The 27,204-nt window shown below is 40.0% G+C and overlaps 1 protein-coding gene across 2 annotated transcripts in view; it reads left to right on the top strand.

The window, feature by feature from the left end:
• igsf21a (immunoglobin superfamily, member 21a) overlaps positions 1-27,204 on the top strand; it is a 178,943-nt gene that overhangs the window by 84,697 nt on the left and 67,042 nt on the right. For both annotated transcript variants that reach the window (XM_080460822.1, XM_080460821.1), the window contains exons 3-4: positions 13,497-13,618; positions 21,780-21,898. In XM_080460822.1, the coding sequence (XP_080316948.1) occupies positions 13,497-13,618; positions 21,780-21,898 (241 nt within the window). The remainder of the gene's footprint in view (positions 1-13,496; positions 13,619-21,779; positions 21,899-27,204) is intronic.

The following is a 27,204-nucleotide window of genomic DNA, read 5'->3' as shown; positions in this document are numbered from 1 at the left end:
AAAATATTTTCCCATGGTCTCTCAGTGAGGAAACAATAGCTTTTCTTTACACATTCATTTGACAAGCCTTGCTCGCAGCAGATTTGAAGCAATGTGCACAACACAGGGAAACAAACTAATGAGAGGAGATTTGCGGTACGAGGAAAGAAAGACGAGGGGCTCTTTTGTTGCCGAGCTCGACTCCCTCTTTGTCTTGTTATTATTGTCTGCTGCTTCATTAGCCCATGTTGCTTCATCACACAGCCTTGAAATCCCTCAGCCCTCACAAGATGACCGAAGCATCCTTTCAGACATGCTTTTATATTCCTGTACCCTCAAACTGATAACAAGGTCTCACTTGTGATTACGCTCTTTTTTTTTTTTTTTTTTTTTTTTACTGTGGTTTCTAGTTTCATTCACGACAAGAAAGTAAACATTTATGTCCAGCTCACATTTCCCCACCATGCTTCTGTGCTCTAATTGGAAACTATTGTCTTTGGTGGCTGTGAAGACCCTCTCTGATGAACTGTGCTAACAAACGCGCGTCCTTGAACCGGAGATTTCCGCAGACCCACCAGCGGGCAGCCGGCACAAAAGCTTGAAGGGAGCGAGCGCATGAGGGATACTCCAGCGACCAAGCCGCTTTGTACGACACTGCTGAGCCGAACTATATCTGATGCTTGTCATTAGGCCAACTGATAGCTCATTGCAAGGAGAATGTGCCCAGGAGGAAAAGGACAGAGATCAAATGAGCAGCTAGTCTCCCAAGTCTTGTCTGATTAGTCACTCCGTCCAGCCACCTCTCACTGATGGGCATGCGAGGTCTGGCTCCCATGTCCATTTCAACACCACGGATGATGCAAGACAAAGACATACACTTTTCTTGCACCTGTGGGCATCATTTCCTATGCTCTTATCGTCTGGTCAATACCCCACATCATGAGCCAGATTGTCCCACCGGCTCATCGGTAGAATACCTCTATTCAAACACCAAGCATGTATTTTAAGGATGCCAGCAAGGTGGTGGCTCCGATTTGGTCACAGAGAGTGCAGATCTGGCAACCTGTGTGCAACACTACACAGGAAAAAGTAAAAAAAAAAAAAAAAGTATTTTGAGCTTTAAGTTTATATATGTCTGACTCAATGTAGAAAGAAACAGCAACTCCAATGAATACTGGAATGAATACTTTCTTCAAAAAAAGAAGAATTGGATCTGTTTCAATGAATTAATTAGACTAGTCTCATGAAAAAAGTATGTTTTCTTAATAAAAACAAGTTCCTATGAATAACTGTTTCGCATTTTTTCTGAGGATTGGCGTATATTTAATGAGTTTTGGATGGTTATTTTTCTGAATTCATTAGATTTGACCCCAAAAATATTTGGATTAAGCTTGTCAAACGTGATCGCTTAGAACAGTTTCAGTTAACAATATATATATATATATATATATATATATATATATATAAACTTTTTTTTTATCAGAATGCAAAAATCGTCCGTAATCGACTGTGTCGTATTTGATGCCATCTAAATAAAGTTGAATTGAATGATGCAAGATTATTTTTGACAGATATTACTGATTTATGGAAATTATTATGCAGTCCAAAAATCCCAGTGTAGCTCTTGTAAAAATACAACCTGTGATACTGAATTCCATGTACTCGCAGATGCGGTTTCAGTTTGCTCAACAGAAATTGCCTGAAGTGTTATTTAGCGAGCCGACTTTCATACAGAATTGTTTGTACTTGCAAAAAGCTAAGCAAGGCCTGTTTGCTTGCTTGTTGCTTTTTTATTTAAGCGGGTCAGATACAGTTTTTCACCCCTGAAGCCCCGTTGCTGTTTGACACCACGCCAGGGAAATGCCGAACCAATGTGCGGCTCAGGAAAATGAACTGTTTTCACTGCGGAGACCCTTTTATGGCAACTGAGCTGGTGTCAACATCCCCACAGGGCGATCGCTTTATATTATAATTTTTACTGTTAATATTATTCTGATATGAGCAATAACTCTTAATTCGAATGCATTGAGGGAGATTTAACTGAGGCTCAAGTGCATATGTGGGTGATGGTTTTTGTGTTTGTGTGTGTGGGTGTGGGTGTGGCGGGGGTTACATGATGATGCTGTACGGATTGATTTAAAGCAGTAAGCAAATAATTGGCTTCTGCCGTGAGTGCATGATGCCCCTGCTAATAGACACATTACACGTTATTCCTAAACGACTCTCCCGTTTGACCTTTTGTATTTGGTGAGGTAATGTCAGGATTAGATTTGTTTTCCTCCTCTTAGCTTGCTACTCTTGTGAATTTGGATTCAACATCCAATAATGCCAACTTTACCGCAGTCAGATCTTGAGTAACTGTGAGATTTTATACATTTCTCACAGGTGTATTTTAATAGATCAATTTTATAGTACTGACTAATTTGCTTGTTTTAAGAGTTATTAGTGGTTTGTTATATAAAAAGCTCTCGTCTCCTAATGAGTGGTGTCTTACTAATGCAGTGTTTTAATGTGCTTCCCTTCTACCTAATTATAGGATTAAATGCTTTGTGATCATATATCACATGTTGCACCAAGATCACCAATGTTTGTGGCCTAATTAATGAAGTTTATGTCTTTGAGTCTCATTGAAATGAAAAGCAAAATCGTATCCCTGTCAAATTCTTTCTATACTGTAGGCACATCGAGACGAAACGATAAAGTGGTGGAACATGAGATTAGTCGTGTAGAGTGCTAGATGAGAAAAGCAGAAGCCTTTAATATTGAATTTCTCTTTTTGTTCTTTTAGTCCCTCGCTCAGTTGAAAGAGGAGACAAAGTCACCCTGGAAACAAGCATTTTGAGTAAATATTATGAGCCACTGTCTGCTCCCTCAATTTAACTCAAGCATGTCTTATTAAAAATGGAAAAAGGAGCCCGTGCCACATTAAGGATTAGGAATTTGTATTTAAGCATGAAATGAGCCCTATGCTGTACCGCGTATGCGCTGATAAATGTTTTAGTCCAACTGCAATGCATATTCTGTGGATTTACATGAACATTTGTTTCAGATATGGGCATTAATTTTCCAGAACTTGTCTTAATTCTTCATCACCTAATGCAGAATTTAGGGGGGGGGAAGCGATTTCTTTTTTTTTTTTTCTTTTTGGAGGGAAATTGTAGGAAGTGCATGAAATTCACAGCTTTTGTCGGCAAAATCAATCATGCAGGAGGGTCTTACTTTAACCTTTTAAAATTGTCCAGCACAGTATCCCCGATGTGAATTTTGTGCTTTCAACCAATTTCTGTCAGAACACCGTTCCAGTGATAAATTTTCGCACAGGATGAAGGCAGAAAAACGCTTCATCATAATAAACTCACTCATAAAATTTATGAAGAAAACAAAAACCTTTTGTCTATTTTAGCATTCTGCCAAATTCAGCATTCTGCTGCGCGCTCGCGACCTGCTTTATGATTTATGCGTTGAATAACACTCCCCATATATCCATCAACCAGCAGATGCAGATGGTGGCTCCAGTAATCTGGAGGATAAGGAACAAAAAAAGGGGGAGGAGGAGAACTGTGAAGCTGCAGACATATGCAGACTCGTTATGTCCACAGTGGCCATGATGTCTTTTAAGACCATCTGTTTTCCAATTTGGGTGCCCTTGTGAGTCAAAGCCCATCTGTGATATAAAGCAGAAAATAGCAGAAATGATATAGGTGGAGTGGTTGATGCTGCATGTTTAGCTGGACATGAGGGGAGAAAAAAAAAGCATGTCTTGAATAGATTTTTAATAAATTGGTAACAGATCGCATCTGTCCTGCACAGCACAGCAGTGTTCTTGTTACCATCTTGCTGACCAGTCACTCACTGGAGTGCAGAATTTGCCCCGGGGAGTACGGCAAGAAAAGTTACACACATACACAGTCATCATGTAAAAGAAAAACAAAAAAAACTGCACAGTATCATAATGCTGTTAGAGTTACTGATCAGCAGTGACAAGTTCCACTCAGCAACTATTACTGTGTGTGTCGCAGCTGCATTACACACGCACGCACACTTAACATTCATAGCTCACATGCGGTCACTTAATTACATGCTGCCACACAGTCTGCATTTCAGGCCTATAAGTTTGATGGACTTGGACACAATACATTATCAGTGTTAATCGCAGTCACTCGCATTTGCTGGAATTATATAATTTGCATCGACTCGCATGCGGTAATGGGAAGAAAGTGTCTCGGGGTGACAAAAGGCTGCAGTCGCCTTGAGGTCAGCAATTCACAGGAGCTCTGAGTACGGAGGAAAATATGGGACCTGACAGAAAATTATTTTGAAATTAACTATCAATGATATTTTCAATTAAAGTCTTCTCTCGTTTCTTCACACTGTGGTTTTTTTGGTTGTTTTTTTTTTACACTGTTGCTCTTACACATTGTCTGAACTTTCGACCCGTAGAAACGGGCATATCTGAAGTGGACCCTGCGGCCACTCTGACAATGATGTAGTTAGTATGCCGGGCCACTGGAGGGTGCTCTTGCTTGTTTTTGTAATTAAACCACACACACGTGTGTGCAGAGAACAGTACGCTTATGAACAAAATCAAGAGAATCCGACATTCGTATGGATTGAAGACGAATCAGATGTTATTAGGGGATGAGTCTCACCTTTTAAACTACCGATATGGACTATAAAACTACAATACGGACAGCAAGTCTTACCACTACCGGGGCCGCCGTGATTGTTTACTGGCGCATGAGCAGATGAAACCATTTACCACTGGGAGAGATACACAGTAAGAAGATGCAGTTTAGTCATTATCATGAAAGTACATCGAAATATATCTGTATGCTTTGTAACTGTAAGAGTCTGACTTAATATCATTTCCTTTTTTTCCAGATATTTCTCAGAGCTGTTTTTATTGCATTCGTACAAGAAGTAACTTGAAACAAGTATTTGTTCACTCCTCCCACCGTGCCCTGCCAGGTGTTTGAAGACTTTGTCAAAGGAAAGGCTTGAACCTTTAATGCGCAATGAGAAAAAAAAAAGTGCCCACGATGATGCTCTTGTCTTTGTGCTGCATCTGATTACCTGTTTTGTCCTTGACAGAACTCTTTGATATGTGAGTAAAGTCACTATATTACATAAAGTGCCACTAATTGCTGTTGTTACGCAATCCTCTCGTGCTCTGAAACCCTTCAATCATTAGGTGCTTTATTCTGCTACCAGCCTTTGTGCAGATTCATTGCGCATGTTTTATCTCACTCCTTTTTTTTTTTCTTTTTTTTTATTCTGTTCACTTTTGTTGGTTTGGTCTTTTGATACATTCTTGACTAATAACGAGAAATGGTACAAGTCCTGCTTCTACACATATCCATAGTTATGGGAGCTGAAAAAAACAAACCCTTTAATTTCTCAGCGGGGGGCAGTTTCTGTTCATAGTCTTTTTCAGCTGTGCCATTGTTGCCACACTCCTGAAACAGTTATCATTTGAGTGCTGCTCCAAACAACCAATTTTCTATTGTTAGCTAATCAGCTCCGCTGAGCAATTTGGTTAGAAGTGCTTTGCTTAAGGGCACCTCAGTGGTAACCACTGACGTAGATGAGATGGCATTTTTATAAACTCCACCACCTTTTCAGTTTCAATCTCTTCACAATCTTTTCATCTTTGAAATAATTTTTGGAAATCTGTAGAGTGTGTTCAATTTAACCAGGGACACTGTTGCGTTGCTATACACAGTATTGTTTCAGGAACCAATATCCAACAAACTCTGACCGACTTTGATCTTATCACATCCTTACCGTTAGCGTACAAACGGCCCGTCTCTCTCAGGATGACAGCCGTCACAGCCATCTCTGGACGGCCTTGCCTCAGATGGCTTTTAGATAACACGCTTGCATAACACTTAACTGCCTGAATTTATACCCCGGCCGGGCCTGACCCTCACCCCGCTACCTCCAGGGTGCAGCTGAATGCAGCTGGTCTGTTCCTGTTGGTGGCACAGTTTTCAGGAGGCCCGGCGCTAATCCTGGTATGTAATCTGGCAGCTCCGGCAGCAGCCAATCGCGACCTGTTTGTACGTAGGAATCAAAATGCCTGACAGCAGAGCTGGAGCATGTGACACTGATAACAGGCCAGTAAATATCTGTTGTGATGTCGCCGACTATCTTTACCTTTTTGTGTGGGCAGAGACAATCATGTAGCTTTGAGTTGTCACACGAGAGACTCTCACAAGTTCCTGCTTTGTAAAAAAAAAAAAAAAAAAAAAGAAGTTCAAATAAATTTACAGATGAGATGTACCAATCACTCTATATGACTACACCGTATTTTAGATAAGAATACTCAACTGAAAGGGTTTCACAAAGTGCAAAAGGGTAAATACTTACATATGACAGTACATGCATACACAGATACAAAACATATATACTCACATATCCAGTGTGAGGACTGGAGATTAATATACAAGCAAAACATCTCGATAAAATATTCACTAAAAGGTGGGGAAAATGGAAAATGATTAACGAAATATCACTCAACAAACAAACGAAACCATACAAAAGTTAAATATTCAAAATATACATTTATATGTAGAAATGCATATAAAAAATCTAAGAAGATAGGATAATGTATATTGACAAACAGCAGATGTAAAGGTTTAATCATTTTAAAGATTCTAAGGATTGGCACTCTTGTCCAAAGGGGGCAGTGTTGAGCTCTTGATGTTTGGTACCTGTTACTTTATTGTTCCCACCATCACCATGTTTACTGTTTCTGCTCCGCATTTCCCATCATGCTGCCACTTCTTGATAGACTCGGCCCTACAGTGACTCACCACATCACTCTGTTGAACAAAGGACTCATGTAAGACTGGGCTGGTAGATTTGCCTCATAGCTCTTGAGAACAAAAGCATATTATGCCTATAACGCCACTGCAATTAAGAATATACTTGATGAATTAATTATCATAGCATTCCCATGACTTTTTTTTTTTTTTTTTGTTAAATGTTGCTTTGTCACACCAAAGTTTCAAGGCAGTTCTCTAATAAATCTATTATTAAACTCACCTCTCCCTACAAAATCTGTTTGAAATGAACACGGTACTGCTTGAAAGGTACTGTATACGTGCGTTTCCATCATCGGTTAGCCAGCAACCTGAATTAGCCGTGCTCCCCTGCTGGGAGCGGTGACAGACAGAGGGAGGAGAGGAGCCTGTCATTTGAAGCATGAAATCCCTTTAACCAAGTCTTCTGTCACTCAGCAGCCAGTAGGGGAGCGCAGCATGCAACGCTGTAAACTCACAGGTTAAGAGGCAGGACCACCTATGCGGCACGCTGGATCTGAATGAAGATCAACGTTATACAGCAGATGTAGTCATTACTTGTGAGCCTCCTCCATCAGCAGGCATGGCGTATCAACGCCTCAGCATTCACCCTGGTTGCACTTGGCAGCTCTAAGTGCTGCAGCCTAATAAAGTTAATACATGATGCGCTTTTATCCTGTTCCGTCGTATTTTGTTTGGTTTATTACACTTTTTTTTTCTTTTTTTTAGACACGGCACTTTGCAACACTTTCTCTGCTATTGTCCCTACTATTTCATGCTCTCTGCTCCATAAAAGCAAGAAGCAGTGACTACTGTTTGTTACCTTAGCGGAACACAACACGTTACGGTTGTACTTCATTCTACTTCAGCACTCCCCTCATCTCACATCCCGCCTGCTGTCGGCGCAGTGCTGTTGTCTGTTTGTTAATCATTTATTTTCTGAATTGCCATTAAATAATCCAGGTTTGTGAAACAGACTATATAAAAATCTGATTTTCTATAATTTTCTTCACATTAAATGCACTTTTACAAAAACACATGATGACCAATCTCACATGTTTTTAAATAATAAGAATTCGGGGGGGGAGCATTCTGAAATCCACAGTGCCACACTTCAGAAAAACTTTTAAATAAAATAATTTCTATCACACCTACGAACACGGACTACAATAACATTTTGCAGCGTTTCAAGTGTTCGTTTTCATGACCTTGGTGCTCAAAGCCACAGAAAAGGCAACTTTTTGAAAACGGCTCTGACTACGTCTCCATGGAAACGGTGACAGTAAACAGTTTTTCCGCACATGCGTGAGTCGATAAAAAAATACCAGCAATGTTTGCCTCCAGAGTGGCATGACTCCCCGTCTATATATTCTCCTGAGACGTGGTCGTTTTGTCGTTGAGAGTCTGTGTGCTCCCACTGTCAATGTGCACTGCGTATTACTCTCTGCATACGAGTGTGGTTTCATTCCAAAAACAACTAACTTGTGACCCAACATGAAACGCTGTCATGCTGTGCCGTGTTACGTCTGCTAGTTCTTGTAAAACCCCCACAGCTGGAAAACTGCGAAAAGTAGTAATAATAGTAAAAAAAATCAGTCGATGTCTTTTTTGTAGTTTTTACTCGTCGTAATGTCATCCAGCAGTGTGAATCAAACCCTCTGGTGGGCTGTATAACACTGCTGAATTAACTAGTATGGAAAAATATAGTGAAGCTCATTAAATATATTTTAGCCACTTGCCCGGTGAAACATTTGGTTGTGTGCGATGTCCTGTGGAGACCCTATAATTTGCAAACTTTTCTGTACTTTAGATAAGAAGAGCCAGTACTTGTATCAAAACTGTAGCATTGTGATTTTTTTATTTTTTTTCCAAAGTAGATTAATGATATTTGATGGAGAATGAAAGAAATGTAGGAAAACCTTCTACACATGAACATAGGGTCTGGATTTTGTAGTAATTTCTCTTTTGTGTACAGTAATTACACCAGTTTAACAAGAAAGACAATGTTTCCCAGTGCTTCAGCCCGTTTTCAAAAAGACACTTTGTCAGATAATAATATTAGGGAAATTAGCATGGATATGAAGGGAAGTGCCAAGCCGGTTCATGACAATGCTCTGATCATCTCTTTTGTGCCTGCTTGTCTAAGTCTTTAAATGAGGGCTTGAACGAGAATAAATCTTATTAAGACATTATTTGAGCGCTGTGCTGCTGTGCTGCTGTCCATCTTATAGAAATGTTAGACTTGTAGATTTGGATCACAAAGGCTTGCTGGGAAAATATGAATGAACTTTTTTTGTGAAAACCATTTTCACCCACTCACATGACGCCCTGTGAAGATCACACTGTTATTACTCCTCGTTAACTTTGCATGGTTTTGAACCACACGAGGGATTTCATATCTTTGTACATAAAGAAGAGCATATCTCCAGAAATCACACAAAGCTCGTATTTCATCTCTCTTCCGAACCAGCTTGAAAAAAAAAAAAAAAAACACTATGAAAGGATTCACTGTCGCGATTTTCTGACGACTGCCTGAAAATATGAAGCAGGATTCAGGTTGAATCCCTCACAGTTGGCCTGTAGTGTGCTAGCTGAATTTCCTCCAGTGGCTGCTGATGCAGCTGCAGCCTATAAATAGGCCCACCCCAGACAGGCGGAGCAGAGGAGGGATTTGGTTAACCCCTGAGACCCAGTCCTAATCTGACCCCAATAATAGGAGGCATCATTAGAGAGGCAGTTCAGCTGGCTGGCCAGAAGGGATACTGGGCACCCTCTTTTCTGGAGAGATCTTGGCATTGTTGTGTGTTCGGGAGGGAGAAAGGACCCTGTTTTGAGCACCTTCAAACTCACCCCGTTGTCGGCTACCTGTCACGGTCTCCTCTTTTGCCTGCTGGCCATCCCCCTCGGCCAATATTCACTATCTACTACAGGGCAGACCGGGGAGGGGTAGCTAACTCTCAGCCACCCATGTTTGCCTTTTCATTTCTCCAGATGGCCGAATGTTGGAGCGGTTTGGTGCCTCTGTGCCTCGTATGCATTGCATGGCCGGAATTCAACAAAGCCGTTGTAGCAAAGCTTTGCTTCCCCAACGGGGTTTTTCTGCAATCAAAGAGTATTCATCTCCCTCTTGCGTCGCCATTTTGGCACCAGTTTGGTGCTCTTCACCCTCTCCCATTTAACTGTCTTGTTCTTCCTTCATCTGTCCTTTACAGCACAAACAGGTCATTTTGTGGGGATTGCATGAACAGATTTATTGCAGAGTGGTTTACAGGTCAATGCTAATTAACTCATTATGGAGGGATGGATAAAGAGACGGTGCTACTCCTGAGGCAGAAATCTTCTCCCAGGTTTTCAGAGCTTTCAGACAACCAGAAATGCGATACTGACAGTAACCTGCCAGGTTTTTAAGGGTGAGAACAGAAGCGGCTGTAATGCTTGTTGGATTAGATGGACTGTGAAAGAGGAGTCGACCAGAAAATGTCTGCAGGTCAACTGCTGGCATCGGTTTTTGATATCCTGACACGGGGAAGTTGTGTTAACTATGGAAACTCGCTTTCTTTTTCCTGGATTAGTGAACATATAGTAAAAGACAATGTATGAAGTAATTTTTGGTTAATTTTTCTCTATTTTGTGATGGATGGATCGTCTCATACCTTTTATTATTAGTTATGTTTTCAGTCGGTTCTACGGTCCTAATATCTCAAACTACATTATGCCAAGCATTTTTTAATATGGCTTCCGAAAATGGCAAAAACAAATTATTCCGGCTTAAAATAATTCTAAAATACATGTTCATCATCATTCTGTGTGTGTGTGTGTGCAGGTGTGCTTGTGTTTTCCTGACTTGTTTAACTAAAAGAGAGTTTTCTCCAGTGATTTGCCGTTAATATATAAATACCTTTTTCTAAGGTTATTGCTGCTCACCTTTGTTATCCAATTGTATTTCTGCCATCAGCAAACATTTAACCTACTTAGAGTAAAAATAGATACAGAATGAGTCCAGGGTGTTTCCTGCCTTTGCCCATAGTCCCCTGGGACTGGCTCCAGTACCTTGCAATGTTAAGTTGGATAAAGAAGTGTAGAAGATGGATAGATGGTGATTTCTCTAATTAATTAATTCTTAATCCCTTCAGTCTCAGAGGGCAAAGCCAGTCTCTTTAGACAAAGTTGTGTCAGTAATATATACAGGAGTTCGGCCCGATAGACGGACTATATCACCTCAGACTTAACAAACAGCCCGGATGAAACTATCCTTCACTGTGGACTGTCAGTAACTGCAGTCAGGTTATTGCACTAGTGTCACCTGAGAGATACAGTTTGCGCAGTGTTTCAAATGTAGTCTGTAGAAGATAAAAGGTGGACAAATTATTACTCAGTTTAAACTCTGACAAACTGTCATCGCTATTTGAATTAGTCACTGCCGTGTATTAGGTCAAATTGATAACAGTCTGTAATACCTGAAGCTGAACATTTCCTTGCCAATCACGTGGAACGCTACTATCGGTTTTTACAACATGCACAAGCTAGAATGTCTTCACAGGTGCATCGATTTTTCATTTTTTATCAGTTCTGTTTCAAAAATGTGAATTTTGCAATGCTTTCATAAGGGGTTATGTGTCTTGTATGGTTAAATGATGTCATGTGTTCTGTTATTAATAGTAAATACAGCTTTAAAAAGGTCTGGTATGCTTAATACAAATGTGAGGGTTGATTTTTCTTTCTCATCTGCTTGCATCTCCATGATGTGTCGACCTGGAATTAATTTGATTTAAAGCCTTTATTCTCTCGGAGTCACTCAAAACTTTCAAGTAATTATGAGGATCAATAAATAGGGCTTTTTTCTTGATGTCTGATTTTGGCTATTTACACAACTTGACAGCATTTTCACCCGAGACTATGAAGGAAATAGATGGATAGGGTTTTGAAGATCGCAAATGTAAATGAGGAAAATCCTTTTGTAGAATAGAAGTATATTTGATCAAAGCTTATATGTTCAAGCACTACCTGGGTGAAATTGAGAAAGATAAAAAAATAAATGACTCGAATTGAACCATTCCATTTCGGTGACAGTTTTGAAGCATACTTGACATTTAAGCTCATCTCATGCCTCACTCATTCATTTATCTTTATATGTCGGTAACATCATTAATCAAGTGAAATGAGCTTCCTCTCCACTTCCATTGTGTGTTTATGATACCTGTCTGTCACACGTGGGTATGATATCTGTAAACCCTAAATTATAAGGGTCGATGTAACAGACTTCACTTACGCTGTTCTACAGCTATGTCAGAAAGAAATGCTTCTAAACGCCCCATGGTGTTGTTGTAAAAGGACCATTACTACATAACTACAGTGATAGCGCTAGTCTGGGTGGTTGGAAAGTACAATTTTAGAAAACACAGCTTTGCTTTTAGTGCCTGACCTTTTCTTGTTGTCTATCTCTGTTCTGTGGCTCAAAATAAAGCCACGTCGTGTGTCCACACTCCTGAACTGATATTAAAACTGAGCAGATGGCCACAATACTCTCACGTTGTTGACAAGGATGCCAAAACTTGTGCCCGCCAAATGGTGTCACACAAAAGTCTAAAATTAGGTGTGCAGGAGGGGGACTATTTTCAGAAAAACCAAGCGAGTATATTGACCTTCGCTTCAAATTGTCAAAAAAAAAACCTCTTTAAAAAGACATCTGAAGCTGAAGGATAAAGGTTAAATGTAACACACAAAAAAAAAAAAGATTATTAGTTACAGGTGGGAAAGGTAACTCATCTGCACATTACTGCTTTTGTGTGTTCCAGTATTGTCAAGTCCCTTTGTAGCACCACTTAGCAAACTAAGCCTGAGGCAGCGTGTCTTCTCTGGAGGCAAGAGGTTATATGAGTTACCCACATTCACGGGGAACAATTGTTTGCTCTTATAAATAGAATTTGGCTTTGTCTCTCCATGAGGTGATGTGTATATTATACATTATATGGACTTAATCATGGAATGCGTTGGCGTTGTTTACCTCAGTGAAGGGACTGAATTGGATCAGAACGATAGCATCTTCACTGAGCGAACGGAGGACGTATCCGTGGCCCGCCAACAATTTCTTTCTTCAAAGCAGTATTAGTGGCTACATTAAAATCCTGTCACCCCCTTTTCTTTTTTTTTCCTTTATGGGTGTCTGTGGCTTCTGGGGAGTGAAGAAATCACAGTCATTCAAATGCAAAGTGACTTTAACACATCCGTGAATATTAGAAAAGAAAGGAAATACTCCATCATCTACCAAGCCCACGGGTTAAAAAAAAAAAAAATAAAAAAAATAGATGAGACCAGTGTTTTGGAATACCTTATCCCTTTACCTCCGCGGTATCTTGTCACATGCCATTACCTCCGCAAAAACCAGACTCCTTGACACATACAGAACACCCCACTCTGCCTGTCTTCATTAAGACTTAACCATGTGCATGAGCACAGACCAGCAGCTGGCGAAGAGCCTTTCGCTGTGATGTTATCGCGTCAGCAGGTTTTCAATCTCCTGCTTTTACACATTATAAAGAATAAGCGTATAATGAATCAATGAGATAATTGCAGGCAGGAGTACTATCTGCACCTTTGGCCCGGGACAACAGTTTATTCATAAGAGGAGCTCCAGGGGCAAAAAAAAGTAGATCCTGTCCCATTCATCATTAGAGGGCTCACCTTACGAGCACTCTCTTTTTCTTTGCTTCACAGGTCACAGATGGAGGTACCATCAAGCAGAAAATCTTCACCTATGATGCTATGTTTAATACAAATTACTCTCACATGGAGGACTACCGCAGACGTGAAGACCTCGTGTACCAGTCAACTGTCCGGTAAGACTCGAAATCAATTTTGTTCAAGACTTCCTTCTTCTTTCACTCCTGCACTTAGTTCCCTTTACTCCACTGGCACAGCTTGTGAGTTGTAACTAATAAATGTGTGGTGTAATAAAACATTCTCTTGGCAGTATAAGAGTAAAGGCCCCTAGATGAACTCTCGTGCAGTTCTACACAACTTTATGCTCAGCCATCTGCTGTTGGTCAGACCCGGCCAAACTGGAGTGACCAGGGGAAGGGGGTCATTGTATTATTGCATGAGAACAGGAGGCAGTGGTGAACTCTAATCAGCAACCCTGCTCAGGATAAGGAGTTCAGTGTTAAAGATTTAACTAACATCTGGCCAGGCCAGCCCTTATTCCTGTCACAAGGGTGTGACTATCGCAGGTAGCACCGCCCCTGTGTGGCACATGAGCATGCAGGTGAGCATGCACTCCGCTTTTATGATCTGCAACACAATGTATGCATTACCAGGTTTCACTGAGAGCAAGGAATTACAAAAAGGAGTGGGAGGAGGAGCAGTCATCTGGCTCTGGCTGGCTTGATTACACGTTTGAGGCGTTCTGGGGACTGCCTCTTTTCACCCCGGGCCTCAACAATACGGCTGGCAGCTGTCTGCCCGTCTCCTTATTTCTTGCTCCCTCTGCTGCAGCTCCTCTCCTCCCGCAGATATCCGAATGTTCAGCAACACAAAGAAAGTGCTGGCCGTGCACTGCACCTACAACTTAATTCAAAACAAGAATAATTCACACTTTGCATCCTTTTGTCACAATCCCATTTTCATCATTCCCTTTCATCTCACCGTCATCCTGTGGCTTTTATTTTTATTTTTTCCTTCTTGAATTCAGCTCATGCACATTGCTACCTCATTGTATTTTTTTTTTTTTTTACTTCCTATTTTCCCTTTCTTTTCACCCTGTGTTTCTACCATGTGGTGTGGCTACCCGGCTGAAGATGATTTATCTGGACAATCCTACTATCCCTTTGGGAGAGTAAGCATCATACCAGTAGAATGGTGCGCACGCTTACATGCACGCAAACACAGAAACATGCACACGCACACACACACACAAACAGAACACGCGACCCTCCACGCATGGACACCCACACAAACATACACAGAGGCAAGAGGAAGTGCACTCCGCAGCTCGGGTCGGTTCGATGCTACGTGCTCCTGTAAACGTGTCAGCGTGCTTGGCCTGTGTTATTCCACCTCAGAGAAAGCTAGGCTCCTGCCACTCTGTTCCTCCAGTCGACAAAACATTCACAGTTGGTACAGCTCCGCTCTCATCAAGTGCCAGCACGACTAAGATGTGGAAAAAGCCGATTCTTAACTCAAATTTCTACTAGAGAATTGCGAATCTTCTGCACAAAGCCGAAGCAGTCTGATAAATCCAGCTCCAGGACGAAAGACAAAGCCTCAATGTGCTCGATCTTACACATATAATAGAGCAGTACCGGAACACCTTGCCATTTCATTCACGTTCAGAATGCTGTCTTTACATTAATAAATTAATGTGTTGCTATGATCTAATAATATCGGATTGTTTTTCTTCTCTGCCTCTGGTATTGACTTGATCTATGACTGATAACACATTTATGGCTTTGACAGCTTTTTTAAATATTTCAAGGAATTAGGTCAGCTATAAAAGTGTCAGTTTTCAATTGTCAATGCATATATTATTCCATGTATTAGTTTGTTTGTTTGTTTGTTTTTTCCAAATAGGTTAGTCCCCGTAAGGAAAAACAAGAGATCGTGGATGTGGCTGGTGACACTACAAATTTGTGGACTCAAATTGGCTGTAGGAGTCTGCTTTTCTCCTTTAAAAGATGCTTAAGTTTGTCATAAAAGATAAATGCAGCACATGAAGGGCATGCGTAGGCTGAGTTTAACCCATGATAGAAATCTCTCTTTTAAGTGCATGGTTAAGTGGGTATGTGTGGGTGGAGTGATGGCGCATGAAGCACATCTTATGCCGATACTGACTCTGTCTCTTATCCCGGCTCCTGCTAGAAATCCAACTTTTCAAAATATTTTTCTGTTTTCATAGCAGATTATTGTTGTCGCAAAGTTGTGTTTGCTTGAAATATTAGTTACGCTTACAGCCCCAATTTCAAATAAGTTGGAACGAAGGGCAATTCTTAGTAAGTGGAATTGGAATATTTGTTTTTTTTTGTCAAGTTAAAGTTCACTGATAATTTAAGTTGTTTGTTTTAATATGTTAATGATAAAAACAATAATAAACTCAACATTTATAGTACTAGGTCAAAGTCAGAGAAGACTCCTTCCACAAGAAACACTGGAATTTGGAACAATGTATTTAATCAAGAATAAACAGTAGTTCCCCAATCCCAAAAGTTTGTCACCTCTGAATGTTTATACCCTCCAAAATGCATATTTAGACATTTTTCTCAAAAAGAAAGTCCACACCTTTGACTCCATTCATTTTGCACGAATCTATGAATATGCAAATACGTCTTGGCTGCCTAAATCCGAGATGCTACACTCCAAAGTGTAAATGTTTGGAATTGGCATTAACGTATCGGATGCATACCAGCTTATTAGAAAAAAATTATAATAATTGATTGGGTATTCAATGTCAGTGCCATTGTTAGGAAACAAAGCTGCAGGCTCAGATGTTGGCAAACGGTGGTCAAACTTCAGGCTCCCTGCAGCTTTGTGTTTCACTACATTTTCCACTTCATGTTGTGCACCTGTGATGGGAAAGGATTTTCTGGCTTGTTCCTGTGCCAAAGACCGCCATGTCCCATTGGCTCCAAGGACTACAAACTGATGCAACTGACCCATTATACCCCCGACAGCTCTGAAGAGAAGTGAAGAATGCCATCATATGCATTTCACTGAATGGGTCCCCACAGACAAGTCATTCCACCCGCTCACTTTCCTCTGCACCATAGACTTCAACTAATATACATTCTTCTTTCATTTTCAAAAGTTCAATGCTGACTCTTTCATTGTGAAGCATGAGGCTTCTTGTTGGATACAGGGTTGAAACGTTTTAACAAGGTCTTTCCATAAAAATAAAAAAAACTGCAAAGGAGTTAATGATAGACTAATGGTGCTGATGCCCCCTTGTTTCCCTCAAGAGGGTCAGCATGAATACTTGGTGTACACTAGCAGTAATGTGTATTGGGTATAGATGAACTGAAGCTCCTCACCACATGAGCAACTTCTCCTTCCTCAACGAGGTTCATGGCGCTTCAGTGCCTGCTGGATAATGCCGCCGCCGTTATGAAGGGTAACAGGTCTGAGACTGCGGAGAACAACAGGCCAGACAGACTGATATACAAGGCCAGTGATGGAGTGGAGTGGAGCGGGGGCGGGCGCCGGACCCTTTGATGGCTGTGTCAAGAGAGGGGAACGCTGTTCAAGTAACGTGTCACTTTGAACAATGTCTCCCACCGACTCAGTGACGTGCTGGACAGGAATACATTGAGGAGTTTACACAGCGCAAGGCTCACTTCACCGGGACGCACCACTGAGCACCGCAGGAGGTTAAGTCTGCCTGTGGCCGTTGAGCTACTCGACTCCTTCGTCAAAGTGTGGCAGTCAGTAGACTTGCCTACAGGCAACAGTCGCATAATGCCATAATTATTTATAGTTTGTTTCCAAATGCGCAAATTTGACTTGACAATATGTTACCTCTGCAGTTGCTGTGAATCATGTCCTGTGTATTTGAACAGATATTTACAAAAAATCTATATATATATAAAATGAATTTCTCTGCGTTATTTTTAGACTCCTCATGCAGAATACTTAAGTATGATACATATATGATGCACAATATATTTCATTTTCAGGGTTTGTAAAACAATACCTATTTTTATTTTATTCTAGACTGCATGCATGTTTCTTAATTTTTTTATTTCAGATTGAAATTTAAAAAAAAAAAAAAAAAAACTTTTTCCAGCTAGGGACTGTTTTGTTGAGTTTAATTGGGAAAACAATTTAATTATATTCAAACCAGGTCCAAGATTAATCACAGCTGCAAGTTTTTAAAAAAAGTTTTTTTTGTTTTTTTTTATTCCGTTGACTGAGTGAGGCGTCAGATTGTGGGTGGAATATTGTTGCTATGGTTTGGTTAAACAAAGAAAAAGGGTGAGCAAAGACCAATTACAGTTGATTTTGCAGACAGTCTCTGGGATGTAGGTGGCCCAGTGGTGTAGTGAGTAGTCTGTTAGCCTTATGGCAACAAGGCAAAACACAATATGTTCTATGTGGGTTAAGGACGATCAAATGAAAATTACAATAATGACAAACTCAAACATGAAATGTAACTTAATATCTTGAGTTAGGACACATTTGACATAAATTTCATCCAGGCCATATTTGTGGTTTCATTATTTATCAATATGGCCATATTTCTATGCTAGAGGTTTAACATTTGGGAGATACTTTCCAAAAATGATATTTCTTCATTTTCCTTTTTGTAAATATTTACTAAAGCACTAAAACATGCATATTGTTTAGCAATCACCAGATTGCACTTGCTTTGCCAAACTTTTGCAAAGATTAATAAAAAAATTAAAAAAAAGATACAATTTCATTCCAAACTCTTTCCAGTAAACGTTTAAATGTGAAAAATTAATTTTTTTTACTAGAAGTAATATCTAGAATTTCAGGTGGACGTGAGAAATACTCAGAGTATGAGAAATTAAGTTCTCAAATTGATGATGCATAATAAACAATAAATAAACCATTTAAAGCACTTTGAACATTGGAGCTTCTGTATTCAGCAAAAAGCTCAATGTTTTTGTCAGCTTCTTTGAGCTCTCACTCTTCCTCCAGTAATACCTCCATCCTTCTTTCTTTTTCTTTTTTTACCTTTATATCACTGTGCTTTCTTCCGCTTTTGTATGGGTTGAAATCCATAAATGCCGTACTTAGGATGGCAAACAACAGAACTACAGCTTTGTGGATCACAACAGAGGGACGTGCTGCATCAGCGCTTACCATAATGTAACCAGCGAGCACATGGCCAATCACATTTTCCTTTTAGCATTCTCAGAATCACGGCATTACCCTCATCATTTTGTTTCATGCTGATTCCTTAAGGAAACACGGGCGATTACACACCCCGCCACGCATCTGGCCCCCTCGGCAATATGTCTCTGCTTTTCGCGGAGCGTACGCTGCCTGGAGTCCTGACCCATTCACCCGTGCCGCTTCAGACCAGAAAGAGTATCTGACAATGTGCTAGTTAATTTGATGCAGAGATTGACTGGATGAGCTATCAGACGCCGCTCTGTCAGGACTGCTCTTTTTCACTCTCCGTGGCGGCAGTTGCATTCGCTTGCATTTGTAGGCAGGAGGAGTTCTGGAGGAAGGCCTACATAACAGGAAAGAGCTTTCAGATGCATCTCCTCAGGGACAATCGATCTCTCTTTGCGGTGTGCTGTTTTTGCTGCTGCTCCATGGGGGCCCATTGCTATCGATCTCCACTGTGTTTATGCTTGTTGTTTTTTTTTTTGTTTTTTTTAATGTGTGTACATGGAAGGTTTTGAGGTGTGTTAAATTTTGATTCTAACATTGTGTTAAAATGATTTTTCGTGTTTTCATAGCTTCCATTTTGGGGGGGGGGGCAAACATGTTCTTTGGCGTTTCATATGGATTGTGTGCTTGTTACTACATGTCTGTGAAATTCATAGTTTTTCCACAAAGTGAGTGATCCAATTATTCATGAAGAGTCAAATCGAAGTGAGGAGTGGCACAAATATCATAACCACAAATATAGAAAAGGTATGACTTCATGATAATACAGTATTCATATAAGGTCTCAAAACACAAAATATTTTGCTTTAGTGTAAATGATTGGAAAACTGCATTAACATATCTGTGGTCCTTTTAATATAATATATAATATATATTATTTTGATATATTATTATTATAGAATTTAAAGCAAGGATTACAAAAAAAAAAACGAGTGAGTTTTTACATTTGAATATGGAGTCCACTCAGATGAAGGTTTCTGACACGAGCTGACCCAATAATAAGGAATGGTCGACAGCAGTAAGAGTGTTTCACTACTGTCAAAGTCACATGTTCAATTCCTGTGAACAGATCATCGGTGGACTGGCACCTCTGAATAAGATTAGAGGAGGTGCTGAAACATTAATTCTCCCAGTTTTAATATTTATCACTCGTCTCAATGTTAGGAGTACAACCTTTCCTCTTTTTCTACTCCTAATTCTGATGGACTTGCCTTGCTGTCAGGCTGAAAGAGACTTCAGGAACCGGCAGCCACTCAGTAATGCTGTGGTTTGGGTTTTTCTGTGCCCCCTCTCACCCTTCGAGCAATACTTCCACAACTTGAATTATTTTTTTTCTTCTTTTCTTTGCAATAGCCGGGTTCTTTTTTTTTTTTTTTTTTTTTTCTTTTCCCCAGCCTTGGCTTGAGTCCATGAATGCTGTGGTCAGGATTGTACATAGAAGAACGACAGTATTGTTTGTAAAAAAAAATAAAATAAAGCAACGGGCTACATCAGCATTTGCCAACACAAAGCCAATTTCTCCCACAGCCACAGCCAGAGATTCACTGAGCGAGTCTCATCATTTTTACTCTTTGGTACAAAAACATTTGCCGGTTTTATGCTTATCCCTCAACTAACCATGTGTGGAGATCGCTCTACTTCATTTCAAGAGGTGTTCCCTGCCTTTTGTTTTTATTCATACTTGGCTTCTTTAAACATGCATTTGGTGCATTCAGCAAAAACGTCACTTTTTATTTTTTTGTCTTTTTAGTGCAAAAGCTTCACTGTAGTGGTTAACACTCCTGTCCTAGAAGTCCATGGATGGATGGATGAATGAATGAGCCAAACAAAGATAAATAAAAAAAAGTGTAAGAATACATGCATCTATTTCATATTTCCATCTCCAGAAAGAAAAAGTGAATCCACTTCAAGTCTGTTCGTCTCAGTCAAGGTTAGAGTGACTTACTGAAGGACAGTGTTGGGATAGCTGTTGAACCAAGAGAAACTGTTTCTATATTTGTCACACAGATATGACTGCTCTGGGAAAGAGTCAGCCTTTCTCCTCCAGACACATCCACACAGTCACACACTTGGAAGCGCATATTAGCACGCACACGCATGCACGTGCGCGCGCACAAACAGCTGAAGTCATTAAAGCCCGGCTGCTGGGAGCGCCCTACTGCTTTTCCAACAGAGGTTCCCGTATGAAACGTGCGGGCAGCAAGGACAATTGTTCCTGCTATGTGGGAATAAATCACAGGAGCTAAATGTGACCGGTGGTGTCTCACTTTGATTATCACTGTTGATATATTCATCGAGAACAGAATACAGAGTTTGTCTCGGTCAGAAATGGTGACCTGCCGTCACTGACTGTGAGCCCTTGTGTCTTCTTCAACTATTAAAATTAATAAAGTAATACTTAAGGAAATGGATTTTGAAAAGAATGTTCGTCAGTGATTTAATGAAATTAAAATACCTATTATGATAAGCACTTGTTTTGTTTAAAACAAGTGCTAACCCTATATAAAACTGAAAAAATATGATTTGAATGTGAAATAAATAAGACCCTAATCTGAAAACATAAAATATTTAAGAGTGAAAAATGAAAATATATGATTTTATCAAAAGCATTCCTCACCTGAATAAAAATTCAAGTTGGAAGGAACCTTTCATACACTTACTGCTGGTCCTCCAACCTATAATTAACGAGAAGAAGAGTTAATGCACTCCTGTCACTCAAATCCATCCGGAGTGTTCAAGTCTGGACCAAACTCAGGATACTTTCCTAGTTAGGCGTCAGAGCCACTCACTCCACCACTGTGTGGCAATGTCAACAGAAAATTGGGCTCCAAATAACTACCATCAGTGGGGTATGTTTTATGTTTTTACAGAATGTCTTGACTTGTCTGGTGCTCCTACTGTTGTATAATTGAGCTAAGCTTGTATTTCTAAAAGCAAGTGAAGCAGAAAGATTCTCAACTTTGACTGTGGAGTTTAATATGTCACATTTTATGACATTTTATGAAATTCTGCAGCGTGCATCAAGTTTTTCCATTCATTCGTGCCTTTCTTGGTTTTATCTGCACTCAGTGCTCATGTCTTGATTTTGACATCAACGTAAAGGTCAATATTACCTCAGAGGATTTTTGTTTTTGTACTTTACAGGCTCCCAGAAGTTCGGATCTCAGACAATGGACCTTATGAATGCCACGTGGGCATCTATGATCGGGCAACGAGGGAGAAGGTTGTCCTGGCTTCAGGGAATGTTTTTCTTACAGTCATGTGTAAGTACCATCTTTGTTTTTAACCTGCATCTCAAAATTGAAACCTTTTTTTTTTTTTTTTCGGGTGGCAGCACAGTATTTCCAGTTGAAGCGGAGTGCAGAGGTGTGACATGAGGTGCATGGAGAGGGACTGTTCAAAGTCAGCAGGTTGGACAGTGTGACAAAGATTGAAAATGTGGATGTGGTGGAGGCCTGCAGGCAGGAGAGGAACCTCTTGATCATTCAAGAAAGTGTGAAGTTTCCTGTGAGGTGCCAGTCGTGGAAGGAAACTGTCACTGTTTAGTTGGATACAGTTTATTTATTTATTTATTTTGGTTCCTGGGGTTTAAATAATACAAATGGCCTCATTGTTTAGCTGGTATCCAGAGAGCAGGTGGAGCTTTAATGCCACAATAAACAAATGCAGATAGGTCAAATCTTTACTTTACGTCTTCCATTATCGGGCTTTTTTAATCTCTGTATTAAATGTTAACGAGTCCACGTGCAAAAAAACATCACCAGAACTTTACCTGTATTATAATGCCGACAATAATAAAGTTTGCAAGGTGCTTTAACAAAGAAAGCACCAATTTATCATCATCAATTTGTGCCTTTATTATTTGCTGGACCTTCTGGTGCACATTTTCACTGGTGTGAAATCTATAGCTTTATTACCATGACTGTTCTTACATTTTTTGGGGTGTCACTTCTCACCAACCCACTATGATTCTGACACTATCTATCATCTGTATCTGTTGTACATAGAAATTTTGTGTGAAAAAAAAATGTAAAAATGACCCATCAATTAGACAGATGTTGGCTTGGAGATGAAAACAATGGCACCCTGGACAGCAAGTGTAATAATAACCCTTACCCTATAAATACCAAAGATATATTATTCAGAGCTGACTTTTCAGCGAGATGCACTATTTCTTTCTTTATTCCGTCACTGCTGTGGCTACATTCTTTTCCCTCTGCTGACTGTCTGAGTGACATCAAGGATTAATGAACACATTTCCTTGAAAATTTGTCGACAGACCGGTCCTTGGGCCAGGGTACAATTGATTTAATTTCAGTGGTGATCCTGATCTGGAGTGTCTGCTGTTCTTAGAAGGTTATTGCTTGCTTCAACTATGAACCCACCAGAAATAGACTCGATTCCAAATCCTGAGGCGGCCGACAGCGGGGGCCTTAAAATCGATCGGAATGAAAATTCAAATTGATAGGAATGATCTCCATCCTGTAACAGTGAGTGCTGAAGGACTCCTCCGACATCTTAGTATATTTGGAAAAAAACCCAAAATGTTGTTCTTGGTCTGTTTGCATGTTTACCTGCCTGTGCATCAATCAATCATTATATAAAGCAATTCACGGCTGTAATCATTGATAGTTACATCATTTCTAAAGTTCTAAAGATGGTGTTCAATACTTTTGTGGCATTTCTAAACAACGACAAAGCTGCTGTCTTTCTGTCCTCTCACAGAACCGACTCTTCGCTTTTGTGTAAGCATTAGACAGTGACTATTTCACCAAAGTCCTGTTTACTCAAGGAGAACGCATCATTAACCCTACAATAAATCCACCCCACAACATGAAAGCATACCATTGCCTTAAACAGGTTAGTTTATTTCAGTGCTTTCCTTCCCGCTGTCCAGAAATAATTTTCTTTAGTTTATAGTGCATCTTTCTCCGACTCAATGATATAACTTCAGATGAACTGTATTAGAGTAGTCATGGTAAGACTGTAATAATACAATCTTCTGCACATCATTAACACAAGCCTAATTTAGGGGGACAAAACTAACTTGCAAACCTCCAATTACGTTTTTTTGTTTTTTAATTCAGGAACTACTCCGGCACTTTAATGTAGTAGGAAGTTCTATATTTTTTGGGTAATTTGCAAAACTCTGGTATCAGTCTTGTTAATTCGACTCCTACAAATATTTCCCACCTTCCATTTACTTATCGCCTCTGTGTTGAAAGCACTATTTCCATTATTCCGTTTACATGACATTACATTTAATCACCAGATGAGGTTTTGTGCCGGTAGCCCAATGCTCAGTCTGCGCTGTAATTATTGTATTTAAGTCCCTCTAACGACAGCTGCTTCGCTCGTCTCTGATGTATCAATTCCAGCAGCAAAGACATGCTGTTCTCCATGTGGTCCTGTGGCTAATTAGTGATGGCGAAATTTTTCAGTGGAACACTAGACAGAGACACCATTTGACAATATAACTCCATTATCACTATTTGGGCCTCAGAGAACTGGTTTTCATACTTTTTCTTTCAATTAAACTCAGACATTTATATCTTCAAAACTAAGCCCTTGACCCTTTTGTGCTGTTCTTCTTAATGGCCTATCCCATTCCCACCCTGACGTAAGTGAAAGACTTTATCAATGAGAGGGGATTTACTCAGTTAACTCTTTCTATTCCCTCCATCGCTGAATTGTGAAAGAGAGAGAGGGAGAGAGAGAGAAAGAGAGAAGTGAATGATGTGGTCGCGGGATAGTTGGAGCACCCTAACTCAGCTGGGTCTTAAATCACCACTCCACTAGAGAGGAAGAAGAATGGCCTCTGGCAATGTGGCTAATTGCCGTCTAAACTGAAACAGAATTATTCATAACCTATTAGTGTGTCAAGTTCAGTGGGAAGTAAAGGAAGAAAAAAAAAAAGGTGGAGAAGAGAAAGAAAGAAAATGAGAGGAAAAAAGTTAATTAATAGCAAGCAGTACATGGAGAGTATTTTAATTTTTTAAAGGGCTTCATAAATAAGAATTATCATTTTAATGAATCCCCTGCCAAGAAATTCAATCATCCGGTTCTAAAAGGCTAAACCCTGAACTCTTGACGCCTGCACTGCTGTCCTTCACTCTACGGATCCTCCTCTGAAAATGCTTTCTATTTTCTTGCTCTGTATGAGCATATGTTGACTTAGTTCAGCCTGGAGTCACAGAGAGCCTGATAACCTGATGACTGTTGACTCGTGAAAATAAGTTTAGTGCATATTATGGCTCCGTATGAATGTCATTAAAACGGTGGTGAAGATGGAGAAGAGGAGGAAGTGTAAGGCACCTTATTTTTACCTTTTACAACCAAAGGTTTTAATTGCAGCGATGTGGCTTTCTTTGCTTACTTTTGTGTTTTTTTTTATGTGCACTATATACTATATACTTTATACTAAAAAGCTTTTATCCTGATAACAAGCAGCATTAATAAGATGCAGGACTAAGACCTATCCACAGCTAGGGCATTTTATTATGTGTTAGATCAATTTTATCTCTTGACCTGAACAAGCTGTTGGGTTGTTATGTTTCTGTAAATGTAATTACTGATGCAGTGCTGTAAGATAATTTATGGCAAGGCGTGCCATTGTTTTTCAAAGTTCAAACTCAAGATGTGAACTAAAAGGGTCGTGATGAGAACTTCAGTGTGGAGAAAAAAAAAAAAAAAGCAGAAATAGGTTGATAGACAGAATCCTCATTACACTATTGAGTTTAATGTCAAATCATCATTGGCTTCGGTCTACAGAGGATACGTATAACAAGGTGCAGAGAAATTCAAATGTATTGCAGTTTGGCCTTTTCACTGCCTTCTTCTGGGCTTTGTTTCATTGTGGACTTCGCTGATTGACACCCGAAGAGGAAAATTTCAGCACGTTTACATTGTGATCATTATTTTCTTCTCGAATTATAAAGAATCATTTTGTGATGTACCTCATTAACAAATATGATGGTGTAATGCACATTGCATTTGAATCATTTGTTAGTTGATAATTTTTGCAGCAATGAAACACTGATGTTTGGTCGAAGGACTGCAAAGATTACCGATTGCAAATAGTTGCACCAGCTTCAACTGAGCAACTAAACTGCATGAGACTTTTGTGGTTATGTTTAAGATGTCTTACACGGTTCAGAAATGTTTCTATTTTGCTCAAAAGTTTTATTAGAAAATCTCAAGTAGATGAATAGCTCCGCATTGTGAACAGCAGATAGCAGTGGTGTCATGAAGAAAAAGGTATGTCCCAGTGTAAAAGGCATCACAGTTGTTACCTGATGCTGCGCTCTATTGGTCAGTCAGCATTATATAAGAGGTGAAAGCAAACGGTGCTGCTCAATAGAGGACCGCAAAGGGCGCTGATTGCATGAAGTTGCACCAGCGTTAACTTCAAAACTAAACTGCATGGGACTGTTGTGGTAATATTCAGCAGCTTGGTTTCGATGAGTTTCTGTTCAAAGCTTTAGCTGTACATGAGGAAAAAAAAGAATTTCTAGAAGACAGGAGGTGGGCAATTTAATCGCAAGTATCTTTGTTTCCTCAAAATGTACGGAAAGTGTGTGATCTGTGTGACAAACGGTGCATCACGACAGCAAATTATGAAAACAATTAAAATACACATTTGTTGAGTCTTATCTGGTTCAGATTTTAATTAATATGTAGTAGTGGGTGTAAGCGTTTGAAAAGACAGCAACTGAAGTCAATTGGAGCACAAATTGTGATATTATTTGCCTTTAATTGAGTTGGTATATTGTGATTTTCTCACTTTGGAGGATAGATTATTTTTTTCACGTCTGTGACCGGTCACAAAAACAGATATTTCATCCTACAAACAGTGACATATCCATCCCTGTAAAGCTAAGGTCATAATTCCAGGCTTTGGTGGGTGAAAAAAAAAAAAATCAATACCTCTTTCCCAATGGTAAAGATACAGTCATTATTTGTTATTACCCAAAGTGATTCCTATAAGACATTCGAAAGATTATGGGGAAAGGTTATTTGTCTCCTCAGGACACAGGCTGACCTTGGGAAGCCAGCTCCACCCCGGCTGATCTGTGCACATGATCTGAGAAGCTTGTAGTGTTGTTGTCTGCATCAGACGACCGTCAGGTTGTGCCTTCCCCGCTGGATGACGATCATCTTAATGGCTCTGTGTTTAAACATCATGTCACGTAATTTCAGAAATCCTTTCTTCTAACCTTTTGTAAAATGCGGGGATGTAATTTAAAGGATACCCTTCATGAAGCGGCGGGGCTGGTATTTATAACCTCTAGAAACAGAGAGGAGCACTAAGGTGTAGAGGGACTAATTACCTTCTCATCCCATATAACTGGGATTCGCTTCAATAATGGATGCCCAACTTTAATTAAGCGCTGTGTATATTTAGGTGCTCGTTTATAAATGGTTGGGATTAATGGCGTACGAGCACAGCCCGAAGTGTGTGCATCGCCTGCAGACACAGCAGTTCAGTGTACTGGCGTTGGGAGTGTGTGGACTGTGTGGGATGCATTGCATGCGTGCTACTTCGCATGCCTGTGCGTACAGGGACTTG

The sequence above is a fragment of the Lipophrys pholis genome (assembly GCF_963383615.2).
Source record: "Lipophrys pholis genome assembly, chromosome: 4".
NCBI classification, from domain to species: Eukaryota; Metazoa; Chordata; class Actinopteri; order Blenniiformes; family Blenniidae; genus Lipophrys; species Lipophrys pholis.
This window is presented reverse-complemented; position numbering and strand designations above follow the sequence as displayed.